Below are 13156 nucleotides of genomic sequence, written 5' to 3' on the forward strand. Positions count from 1 at the left end.
ATGGAGACATTACTGGCGCCTGCTTGAGCAAATCGATGAACAATGGGATGACAGTGATGTAGTCATACAGTATATATGCATACAGTCATGTATTGCTTAATGACAGGGATACATTTGTGAAATGATAACACTGTATCATTGTATGATAATGATAAGGTATAATTTCTTTTACATTTTTATTAGTGGTTTCAATTATACAATGATCAAATACCCATCCCTCCAGCAGTGCCCATTTTCCACCACCACGGGTCCCAGTATCCCTCCTACCCCCCATCCCCCCATCCCACCCTACCTCTGTGGCAGGGCATTCCCTTTTGTTCTCTCTCTCTTATTGAGTGTTGTGGTTTGCAAAAGAGGCATTGAGTGGCAATAATGTTTGGTCTATAGTCTACTTTTAGCATGCTTCTCCCATTCTGGAAGGATCCTCCCAACACCCTTTATTTGGTGCTCCCTTCTCTATCTGAGCTCCCTTTTCCCCTAGCATATGTGGCTGGCCTCCAAGCCATGGAGTGAACCTCCTACTACTAATCTCAGCAACTCTTGGGTGTTAGTCTCCTATTTTGTTACTTTATGTTCCCCAGATGAATGCAATGTTTCTATATCTATCCCTCTCTTTCTGACTCATTTTGCTTAGCATGATACTTTCCATGTAGTACCACTTGTATGTAATTTCATGACTTCATCTTTTCTAACAGTTACATAGTACTTCATTGTGTAGATGTACCAAAGTTTCTTTAACCAGTCATCTGTTCTCGGACACTCAGGTTTTTTCGAGATTCTGGCTATTGTAAAGAGTGCTGCAATGAACAAACAAGTGCAGATGTCACTTCGACTATACTTTTTTGCCTCTCTGGGATATATTCCCAGGAGTGGTATTGCTGCGTCAAATGGGAGATCAAATTCTACTTTTTTGAGAATCGTCCATTCTGTTTTCCAAAAGGGCTGAACCAGTCGGCATTCCCACCAGCAGTGGGAATTCTCGCCGCATCCACACCAGCACTGGTTGCTTTTGTTCTTTTGGATGTGGGCCAGTCTCTGTGGTGTGAAATGATATCTCATTGTGGTTTTGATCTGCATCTCCCTGATGATTAATGATGTAGAGCATTTTCTCATGTGCCTTTTAGCCATTCGGATTTCTTCTTTGAGAAAGTTTCTGTTCTTTTCGTCCCCCCATTTTTTGATGGGGTTGGATGTTTTCTTCTTGTGGAGTTCGACCAATACTTTATATATCCTTGATATCAATCCCTTGTTGGATGTGTATTTGGTGAATATCCTTTCCCATTCTGTAGATTGTCGATAAAGTATAATTTTATAAACTTAAATGATATAGCCTATTAGTTGAATGTTGGTTATGTGGTCTGTCATTAATCAAAACAACATTAAATGATATGGTAAATGTACCATACCTGTTTTAGTGGATTGGGTTTTGTGGCCATTCCTAGTGGTACTCAGGGGCTACTACTAGCTGTATGCTCAGGGATCACTCCTAGAGAGTTCAGCAGGCTAACCAAGGTCCTGGGAATCATACCAGGGTTAGCCACTTGCTAGGCAAGTGCCTTAACCCCTGTACTATCTGTATTTTATCTGTTAATCTGTCAATGGATATTTGGATTGCTTCTATTTTTTTGGCTATTGTGAATAGTGCCAATATCATGTGGGTGTCAAATATGTTCATGTTCCTGTTTTTACTTTTTCTAGATGCATGCCCAGAAATAAAATTACAGGGTTTATGATACTTTTTTTGAGGGGGCACTATATTTTTGCCAGAGTGCTTGTATTGTTTTATATTCCCACCAACAGTCCACAAGGCTTCCAATTTCTCTACATCTTCACCAATATTTGTATATTTTTAAATAATCACTGTATTACTGTCATCCTGTTGTTCATCTATTTACTCGAGCGGGTACGAGTAATGTCTCCATTTGTCCCAGCCCTGAGATTTTAGCCTCTCCTTACTTGTCTTTCTCGACACTGCCATATGGGAGGCTCTTTCAGGGACGGGGGGATGAGACCCCATTATTGTTACTGTTTTTGGCATATTGAATATGTCACGGGTAGCTTGCCAGGCTCTGCCATGGCCCAAATATATATTATATATAATATATAGGCATCACTGTATCACTGTATTTTTGTAAATAATAATCATCAAAATGGATAATTAAATGATGTCATTTTGATTTTTATTTACCATTCCTTAAAAGGCATGTTGATCATCTTTTCATACACTTGTTGAGCATTTTTTTTTATATTCTTTACCCAGATTTTTGGAGGTTCAGGACCACAACCAGTGGAGTTCAAAGGCACTCTGACTTTTTGTCGTTTTAAGTATTTTGTTTAAGTATTTTGCTGACCCCTCCTTAGGTTTGTATATGCGTTTGTGTTTAGGAATATAATTTCTTCCTAATGTACCTATCTCTTGATTATTAAGAGATGGCCTTGCTATCCTTTCTAATATTTTTCAGCCTGAAATTTTTGTTGTTTCAAAAATTTGGCCACCCCACCTTTTTTTGGAGGAGTTGTTTGCCTGAAGAATTGTGTTCTGTTGTTTGACTTTGAATCTGTGTTTGCTCTCACTATTCAGATGAGTTTCTTGTAGGCAGCAGAATGTTGGATTCAGCTTTTTAATTCATTTTGCCGCTCTGTATCTCTTAATTGGTGTGTTTAGACCATTGGTGTTGAGAGAAATGATTGTTATGGGTTTTGGTGCCATCTTTCTGTAGGAGTGTGTTGTGTTTGTGGGGGTTGTCTTGTCTTAGAGTAGCCCCTTCAGTCCTTCTTTTAAGGTTGGTTTTAGATCTATGAAGTTCCCGAGCTGTTGTTTATCCATGAAGTAATGTATCGTTCCTTTGAGTCAGAGTGAGTCTAGGCATTAGGATAGAAAGTGGTGAGGCATTCATTTCATTGAGTTTTCTCACTATATCCCACCACTGTCTTCAGACCTGGATGGTTTTGTCTAATAAGTCTGCTGTAAATCTAAGGGATGCTCCTTTTATGTGATTTCCTTCTTTGACCTTGCTGCTTGTAGTATTGTGTCTCTATCAGTGGTATTTTTCATTCTGGTTATGATATGTCTTGGAGTCTTTTTGTTGGAGGTCTCCTTTAGCTGGTACCCTTTGGGCTTCTTGGATCTGGATGCCTACATTCTCAAGTTCTGGGAACGTTTTGGCAATGATGACTTTAACTTTTACTACCTCATTGGGGTTGCCTTCCAGCCGTCTTGTCCTATGACGATTCTTGTGTTGTTCCTCTTGAATTCATCATAAGTCTTTTACTTGTCCTTGAGCTGTTTGGCAGTCTTTTTCCATCTTCTGTGGTTGCCTCTGTTCTTTCTGCAGCTCATCTGAAAGCTCACTGATTCTGTCTTTGGCAGTTGTCATTCTACTTTTGAGGGTACCTGCTGAGTTTTAAGTTTCCTCTAACCCAGGTCAGCTGCATGCAAGCAAACGCCCTACCCGCTGTGCTATTGCTCTAAGCCCCAAGTTTCACCTACCAAATTTTTTATTAGTGACATTTCTGTTTGTAGCTTTCTTATTTCTGCGCCTATTTCCTGCTGTCTATTCCATTGTTTCTTTCACATCCTCCTGTATTTTAATGCATGTCTGTTCCACTGTGATCTCATTAAGCGTCCTCTTTATTTCATCTCTGAATTCTTTATCAGAGAGATTGTGTATGTAGGTATTCCCCATTGAGGCTTCCGGGCTCTTTTCTTCATCCACTCCTTGTGGTAGGGATCTGTGCTCTTTCCCCATGTTGCTGTAGTAGTATGGAGGTGGAGCCCTACAGTTGAGTGTCCCTCTCTCACTGCCGGGAAGGGCTCTGGATGAGTTCGGTCGAAGGTGGTCTCGTCTTTCCTCCTCAAGGATATTACCTTCCTCTGTGTGACTTATGTGGGGTCTCTAGTGCCGCTTCAGGGACATGCCCTTTTAGATTAGGTATGTACAGATTCTTGTGTTTGCCGTTATTTTTGTGAGTTTTGGGAGTATTATGATTGCAATAGGCTAGTGGACCTAATGTTGTTTGTGTAGCCAGGCTGCCCTCCTAAGAGTTAGGTAACAGAGGCTGGGATATGAGTCCAATGTACTGTAAATGGGGAAATTATCTGGTGGCGCTGTGTGGAACTGCAACCCTGTAGTCCATGTCCCCTCAACTCCCGCTGTACCTTTGGGGGCGGGTCCTGAGTTTCTGGTTCACTTCAAAATCTGCAGGTTTTCCCTTTCCCCTATGTGCTCATTTGGGCACCTTAGCAGATTAGGGCCTTTCTGCTCCACTGTGCTGCTTGCTCAGCACACCGCCCCAGAGACCACTCTTTTTAAATAGATAAACAATAAAGTGAAAATCTGCCATGTATGTAAGCACTTAAAAAGCATTTTTAAGGGCTGGAGAGATAGCGCAGTGGATAAGGCACTTGCCTTCCATGTGGCCAACCTGGGTTCAATCCCCAGCACCCCCTATGGTCCCCCTACCAGGCGTGAACCCTGATTGCAGAGCCAGGAATAAGCCCTGAGCACAGCTGGATGTGGCCCCCCCAAAATTAATAAAAATGAAAGCATTTTTTATGTTTATAAATATATGAGTGTGTTCTTAAAAAAATGGGGAAAAAACAAAAGGACTAACGTTTAAAACTGATAGTGGAATTCTTTATTCCAGATTTCCATTATTTGATCTTGTTGTATTTTTAAAAGGTTGATATTTTATCTGAGTGGTACAATAGAAAGATGAGAGGTGAGAATGGTTTGGCCTGAGCATAAAGGTAATGTATTGGTGTCTCATCATTGTCAGCAATTAACACTGATTAAAGAAATAAGCATGATGAGTTTTGTTTTTGGAGGAGTTGCCTGCAGCAGAGCCTTGGTACCACTCAACACCCAGGTTTTGCAGGCTCAGCAGTGCTTACAAAGCCCACCAAGGTCACTCCAGTAGAGTCTATGTAATACCAGTGATTGAACTCAGACCCTGAACATGCAAGACTGTTTAGCGCTCTGAGCTGTCTCCCTTGTCCTGGTGGTATTATGAAGGTTGTCATATTGCCTACTATTTCCCAACTGTAACTGCTCTGCTTGTAAACATGAAGTGTATGAGACAGCAGAGGTAACCTCGCCATAAACACAGAGTTTCTTCTTTCTAAATTCTAGTAGGCAATTCTTGTGCACTTTAATTCGAGAAAGTAATGGTTAATATTGTAGAGGTATCTTACATACATGAACTTTTTCAGTTTGTATTTTTATAAAAAGTTTTAGGATGTACAAATTATTAACTTTTCTGTTTTTCAGACTTTTTAGGAATGAAAATGGTTGGGGAGTTGCTACGGATGTCAGGTGCCTTTTTCATGCGGCGCACTTTTGGCGGCAACAAACTCTACTGGGCTGTGTTCTCTGAATACGTAAAAACTATATTACGGGTAAAAGCAAAAAATTACCAAGTAAAAACTGTATTACGGGTAAAAGCAAATAATTACCAAGTATTCTGAGCTAGGTTTTTTTTTTTTTGCTAAAGATTGCTATGAGATCATATCTATATTCATCTTAATATAAAGGAGAGTATATCTGAGGGAGCAGTGGATTGCTCCCTCCCTCCCCCCTCCCCCTTCCCACTCCACCCAGTGTACAACCTCAGCAATCCATTTACTCTGTGTGAATCTCTTATTTAAGTTTCACTGCAACAGTGTTTGTTCAGAGGGTTGGGAAGGGAGTTGGAAAGAGGAATCAAAAGACTCATTTGTCACTTTGAGAGTAGGCAATGGGTTTTGTTTTGTTATGTCTGTGTTTTCTCGTTAAAGAATGGTTATGCTCCTGTTGAATTTTTCCTCGAAGGGACAAGAAGCCGCACTTCCAAGACATTGACTCCTAAATTTGGTAAGTTCCTTACTGATTGAAAGAAAATTATAAAATCTAGAGGCTTCCGGTGTGATGTCATCATAGGTTCTAAATGGAACTTGACACTTTTTTGGTGGGGGGGGCAAGATATTTTCTTCTTTGTAAATGTAACTGTAGCTATAAGTTTATCTGTTTATATTTTAGGCTTCATATGTAATGTACACTTCTCAGGTACTCCTAGTTATGCATTTGTTTGCTTTGCTCTTCAATATGTTTTTTAAAAATCACTTCTTTTTATAGGTCTTCTGAATATTGTGATGGAGCCATTTTTCAAAAGAGAAGTTTTTGATACCTACCTTGTTCCAATTAGCATCAGTTATGACAAGATATTGGAAGAAAATCTTTATGTATATGAGCTTCTAGGGGTTCCTAAGCCAAAAGAATCTACAACTGTACGTAAAAGATAGCCAGTGTTGTTTTTATTGGAATTTAGGGAAAATACTAGTTTACTCAATAAATAATTTCTGAATTTATTCCTTTTTGCTTTATGTTCCCTGCTATGATATTTTAGGGATTGTTGAGAGCAAGGAAGATTCTCTCTGAAAATTTTGGAAGTGTTCATGTATACTTTGGAGATCCTGTGTCACTTCGATCTCTGGCAGCTGGGAGGATGACTCACTGCCCATATAACTTGGTTCCAAGGTACAGGGCCTATGTTTTCTTTCTTTTTTTTCATTTTTTAAAATTTATTGAATCACCGTGAGTGCATTTACAAAGCTTTCGGGTCTAAGTCTCGGTCATACAATGAAACACCCATGCCTTCACCATGCCCATTCTCCACCTATGTTTTCATAACTGACATAAGAAAGTAAAATGTGAGTGGATTGTGATTCTTCATTCTATAATTGAAATTGGGTTTTCTGAAGTTAACACATTATTGAAGAGAGAGGTTTAGAGAAAAATAATACATTTGCAAAAAATAAAATTAGCTGCAGGGTGTATTTGTCAGATACATAAAATCAGGCAGTGCTCATCCTTCATAGAATAACCAGCATCTTGCTAACTTACAAGTGGGAAGAAGTATGGCATTATGAACAAGTGATACGTGTGTGTGTGTGTGTGTGTGCCTGTACACATATATATGTGTATGTAATATATTATTGAACACTATTAGTAAGCCAGTTAAAATATGTACTTTTTTTTATGATAGTGAGTTCTGCCCTCAAGAAGTTTATAGTTTAATGGACAGGGAGATCAAGGGGATATATTCTGTTCTTTCAGAATACAAGAGCAGATACATATTTGTGTTTAAAGGAAAGAGAAACCATTTTTTTATTTTAAAATTTTATTTTATAAAATAAATATGCCAAATAGACCATATTGATATGCCAAATCCAGTAATAAATGGATCTCATTCCCCTAACCCTGAATATGGCAGAGTCGAGAAGGATATGGAAGGAAAGGCTGATAAAATACCAAGGCAGAAATAGGCTGCCAAAACGAAGAAAAAAATGATTGTCTGTACTTTTAATGCTCCTACGCTGGCATCTGCTGCATCCATTGAAGACCTTATGGTACAATCGCGAAAGATCAAGTACGACATCATTGGTCTGACTGAAACGAGAAGACATCAGTCACATCATGCCGTTTTCGACACTGGAGAAGAACTGTTCCTTGGAACATGTGATAAAAGAGGCGTCGGTGGTGTCGGTATCCTTGTCAACACAAACTTAGCCACGAGCATTGATTCATTCGAATGCCTAACAACCCGAATCGGACGATTACACTTGAATAGATGTTGGTCACTACCGGCAGTTTCTATCTTTGTTGTCTATACACCAACATCCAGTTATGGTGAAAGAGAAACTGAGAAGTTCTACATGGAGCTGGAGAAGTTCTATAAAGAAGATCACACCTTCTACAAGATATTGTCGGTGATTTTAATGCCAAGATAGGACCAAGAAGATCAGTCGATGAACTCCACATCGGGACCCATGGCCTAGAATGGAACGAACAGGGTGACAGACTGTCTGACTTCATCATGTCAGCCAAAACCTTCCATGGTAACTCACAGTTCCAAAAGGCTGAATCTAAACATTGGACATGGGAGTCTCCTGATGGACGGTTCCACAATGAAATAGATCACATCATATTCAATCAGCGGTTTTGCCTAACCGATGTTGCTGTTGTCCCAAAATTCCAAACGGGATCAGACCACCGTCTTCTTCGTGCAAAATTCTACCTCACAGAACGAGGAGAAAAGAATGCAAGGTTTAAGAAGAGGACTCCCAGAACGACCACCAACTGGGAGCTCTTTGGCTCTGTTGCGGCAACATGGGAAGATGCCGTCATTGACAACATTGATGAGGAATACGATCGAATGATTCAGCACCTCCATGCTTGTGCGAGGAATGCCAAGAGAGAGATAACCACAAAAAACCGCCTTTCTTCGAACACTCTTGAACTTATTCGCCAACGTGGCTTGGCACATGCCTCAGGCAACCACCAGCGAACATCCAAACTGGCAAAACAGTGCAGAGAAGCCATCAAGGATGACCTCAAAAACAGGAGAGCAGCAGTACTGGTAGATGCGGCAGAAGCTGGGAAAAGCATTCGTAATGCCCGCCTGTCCTTCACCAACTACAAAACCAAGATGACTGCCCTCCGACATCATGATGGATCTATCACATCTTCCAGAAGGGCAATGGAGAAGATTATTCATGACTTCTACTCAGATCTCTTTAATAGCCACGTCCACTTGCCCACATACCACAAACCACATGATGGATATGTCGTTCCCAATGTTCTCCCTTCCGAAATCCAACATGCCATCTCGTCGGTAAAGAAACAAAGAGCACCTGGCCCAGACAAGATCAGACCTGAACACCTGAAGAACTTACCATCAGTACTCATCAATACATTGGCTCGGCTCTTCACACGCTACCTGTCTGAATGCAAGATTCCATCCCAATGGAAAACCAGCAGGACTGTACTACTATACAAGAAGGGAGACATCCACGACATTGGCAACTATCGCCCAATCTGCCTATTGTCTGTCGTCTACAAACTGTTCACTCGAGTCATCCTGAATAGGATTAGCAGAACACTAGATGAAGGACAACCATGTGAACAAGCTGGGTTCCGAAAAGGATTCAGTACCATCGACCATATCCACACGATTACTAAGCTCATTGAGGTTTCTCGGGAGTTCAAGATGCCGCTCTGTCTAACGTTCATTGATTTAAAGAAGGCCTTTGATTCTGTTGAGACGGAAGTGGCCATGGAAGCCCTAGACAATCAGGGCGTACAAACTCAATACATCAGGATCCTTCGTGAGCTCTATTGCGGATTCACTACCAAGATCTCACCATTCTACAAAGAAGTAATCATCCATATCAAGAGAGGGGTTCGGCAGGGTGATACCATTTCACCAAAACTCTTCAGTGCCACCCTCGAGAACATCATGCGACGACTGGAATGGGAAAGCATGGGAGTGAAGATAGATGGTCGGCAACTACACCACCTCCGCTTTGCTGATGACATTGTTCTAATAACACCAAACATCAGCCAAGAGGCACAAATGCTGAACGACTTTGACCGTGAATGTGGAAAGGTCGGACTACAGCTGAATCTTACGAAGACAATGTTTATGAGAAACAGCCTTGTTCCTGACGCTCCATTCGCTCTCAATGGAACCACCATCTCCAAATGCAACAATTATATATACTTAGGTCGAGAAATCAACATGATGAATGACCTGGCACCTGAGTTGCGCAGGAGGAAGAGAGCGGCTTGGAATGCCTTCAAGAACGTTGAAGAAATAACTAAAAGGACAAAGAACCTCCAGCTACGAGCACATCTCTTTGATCTACTGTTCTTCCTGCATTAACATATGCCTCAGAGACCTGGACCCTACGAAAACAGGATGAGAACGCTATTCGGGTCTCTCAAAGAGGAATCGAAAGAGCTATGCTTGGAATATCACGATTCACTCAAATGAAAGATAGAATCCGGAGTTCTGATCTTCGTCAATGTCAAGAATCAGGGACGCTGTCTTATTTGCCAAGACATCAAAAATCAGATGGGCTGGACACGTAATGAGGTTTACAGACAACCGCTGGACTAGAGCCATTACTGATTGGATTCCACGGGACATCAAAAGATCACGTGGACGCCCACCTATAAGATGGTCAGACTTCTTCGTCAAGACCCTGAATGATCGGTTTGAGGCTCTGCATGTTCCTAGAATGAACAGATACCATTGGGCTATGCTAGCACACAACCGGGATGAATGGAGACGTTACTGGCACCTGCTCGAGTAAATCGATGAATAACGGGGATTAAGTGATTAAGTGATTTCACAATATTTGATTGCATTTAACATTTGAGCACCAGTCCAACGATCTTTACTCCTTCCCACTGCCATATTTCAGATGTTGTCATCCTGAACCCCAACCTCTGCCCCAAAGCAGAACCAAAAGAACTTACTTTGTATTGTATGTTATGAATAGACCTCTGAAAAAGATTCAAAGAAGTTTCCTTAGATGAAATTGTGTGAAGATTGTTGTGTTACACCCAGGGGCCATTAAGACCTTCTATAAGAGATTACTAATTTGTTATTATGCAAGCCTTGTGTGTTTACATAATATGTGTGTGTGTTTGTGTGTGTGTGTGTGTGTCTGTATGTATATTTCCCCCTAAGATTGGTTGCCTTCTACTTTATTTTTTTAATTTTTTTTATTTTATAAGGTAGTTCACAATATTTGATTACATTTAATATTCAAATACCAATCCTACCACCATTACATCTTCCCACCACTAAATTTTTGATGTTTCCATCTGAAGCTTCAATCCCTGTCCCAAAGCACAACCAAAATAGTATATTTTGTATTGTCTGTTATGAAGGACCGCTGAACATGCTTACAGAAAAGTATTCATATAGGAAACAGTGTTAAGATTGTTCTATTTTGCCAGGGGCCAATAAGACTTTTTTTTCCCCCTTTTTTGGGTCACACCCGGCTTTGCACAGGGGTTAATCCTGGCTCATGCACTCAGGAATTACTCCTGGCGGTGCTCAGGGGACCATATGGGATTCCGGGTCATCTGTGTGCAAGGCAAACGCCCTATCCACTGTGCTATCGCTCCAGGCCCCATTAAGACATTCTTTAGGAAATCACTAACATGTTGTTAAAGGTTCAGTGATGTGAGCTTTTGTGTGTATATCACGGTCCTCCTGTTGTTCATCGATTTGCTTGAGTGGGCCCAGTAACATTGTGAGACTTGTTACTGTGTTTGGCATATCTGAATACATCACGGGTAGCTTGCCAGGCTTTGCCCTGCGGGCGAGATACTCTTGGTAGCTTGCTGAGCTCTCTGAGAGGGGCGGAGGAATCGAACTCGGGTTGGCCATGTTGGCTGCGTGTAAGGCAAACGCCCTACCCGCTGTGCTATCGCTCCTGCCTATATATATATATATATATATATATATATATATGTATATATGTAATGTATATATATATGAAAATATGTATATATGCACATATGTATTTCCCTCTATAATTTATTGCCTACTATCTGAACCCCATCAAATGTGTTTGGGTACTTATGGAGAATGGGTAGGGAGTATCTTATGATGTGTCAGTCCAAGAATATATTCACTCATGCATGAGGCTCGGCCCGAGCGTGTGGGGAGCGGCCTTGAGCATGGTGGCGGTTGGGTCCTGGAGGTTTTTGGCTGCTGGGGCTGAGTCCCTTGGGGGCGGGGAGGACTCTCACCTGCCCCAGTCTGGGGCGCCCTGAATGAAACAGCCTGGCATGGAGTCTGGCTTCATGTTATACTCAAGAAACCGTTTCTTATTACTGCAGCATTTCATAAATAGCAGCTAGTGTGCCTCATTAGTAGATTTGTTAGCTCTGAAAATGGTTGGTGAGTGGGCCGGAGTGATTAATACAGTGGGTAGGGCATTTTCCTTTCCAGGCAGCCAACACTGGTCCAATTCCTGGCATTTCATATGGTCCCCTGAGCACCATCAAAAGTAATTTTTCAGTGCAGAACAAGGAGTCGCCACTGAACATTGCTGGATGTAGCAAAGAAGGAAGGAAGGGAGGGGCGGAGGAAGGGAGAGAGATGGAGGACCAAAGGGAGAGAGGATGAAAAGAGAGGAAAGAAAATGATTGGTGAGCTGCTACAGATATCATGTGCCTTTTTTTTATGACATGCCTTTAGTGGCAATAAATTTTACTGGGCTGTGCTTTTTTTGACATAGACTTTGTCTTTATAAGTCTAAAATTGGATACTGTTTTTGTTTGTTTGTTTGTTTTGGAGGGGATGGACATGTGGTAATGCTCAGGGCTTACTCCTGGCTCTGTGCTCAGGAATCATTACTGGCAGGTATCGGGGGTCCATATGGGGTGCTGGGGATCAAAGTGAGTAGGCCTCATGCAAGGTAAGCACCCTGTACTCCGTACTGTCACTCCAGCTCAACCTTTTAATTTGTTATTCTGTAATCTGTCTATTTGTCTCTGGAGTATGTCTTTTTTTGGTGGGGGTGGGGGTAAGCAAGTGTTTTACCCATTGCACTATCTCTCTGGCCCCTTAAGGTATAGTCTCAGAATGTGACTTTAGAGAATTCAGTTTGCAGAATACATGAGAAGTCTTCTAGAGAATTTTCATCATCCATTCCCTGTCATCTCTGTTGTCTCTGCTTTGTTCACATTCTTCTAGGGAGTAGAGCTGTAATTTGTTCTTCTGTATTCTTCTTTTCAGATATATTCCTCAGAAACAGTCAGACGACATGCATGCCTTTGTCACTGAAGTTGCCTGTAAAATACAGCTTACGCAAATTCAAAATTTGGCTCTGAGCCCCTGGGTCCTAGCAGTTGCTGTTCTGCTTCAGAACCAGCCATCTATGGAAATTGATGCTCTGGTAGAAAAGACTTTATGGCTGAAAGCCATAACCCTTGCCTTTGGGGGACTTCTCATTTGGCCAGGTATGTATGTGGCATGTGTTTTATGAGAATACTTGTTTTATGTTAACTTCGCAGTTTAGAAAATTCATAGGAGTAATGTAGTGCTCAGAGAAGAAAACCCAACCTTTTTTCTTACTGAAAGACACTGTTGATTATTTGATAATGATTGTTTACCTGTCATCTCCCCTATAAGATTTGGAATATCTGGATGAAAAAAGTCTCCTCTCTTTGACAACTAGCAGAGTGGAATGTAATTTATCTTTAATTTATTTATTTGTATTTATGTATTTATTTGGAGGGTTTGGGACCACATATAGTGGTGTTCAAGGGCTTCTGGCTCTCTGCTCAGGGCTCACTCCCTGACAGTGCTCCAT

General features: G+C 41.2%; 1 protein-coding gene across 1 annotated transcript in view; it reads left to right on the forward strand.

The window, feature by feature from the left end:
• GNPAT (glyceronephosphate O-acyltransferase) overlaps positions 1-13156 on the forward strand; it is a 54443-nt gene that overhangs the window by 25979 nt on the left and 15308 nt on the right. The window contains exons 5-9 of the mRNA XM_056113633.1: positions 5271-5398; positions 5777-5852; positions 6114-6265; positions 6385-6515; positions 12580-12803. Of these exons, the coding sequence (XP_055969608.1) occupies positions 5271-5398; positions 5777-5852; positions 6114-6265; positions 6385-6515; positions 12580-12803 (711 nt within the window). The remainder of the gene's footprint in view (positions 1-5270; positions 5399-5776; positions 5853-6113; positions 6266-6384; positions 6516-12579; positions 12804-13156) is intronic.

This window comes from Sorex fumeus, unplaced genomic scaffold (assembly GCF_029834395.1).
Source record: "Sorex fumeus unplaced genomic scaffold, SorFum_2.1 ptg000021l, whole genome shotgun sequence".
Classification (NCBI taxonomy): domain Eukaryota; kingdom Metazoa; phylum Chordata; class Mammalia; order Eulipotyphla; family Soricidae; genus Sorex; species Sorex fumeus.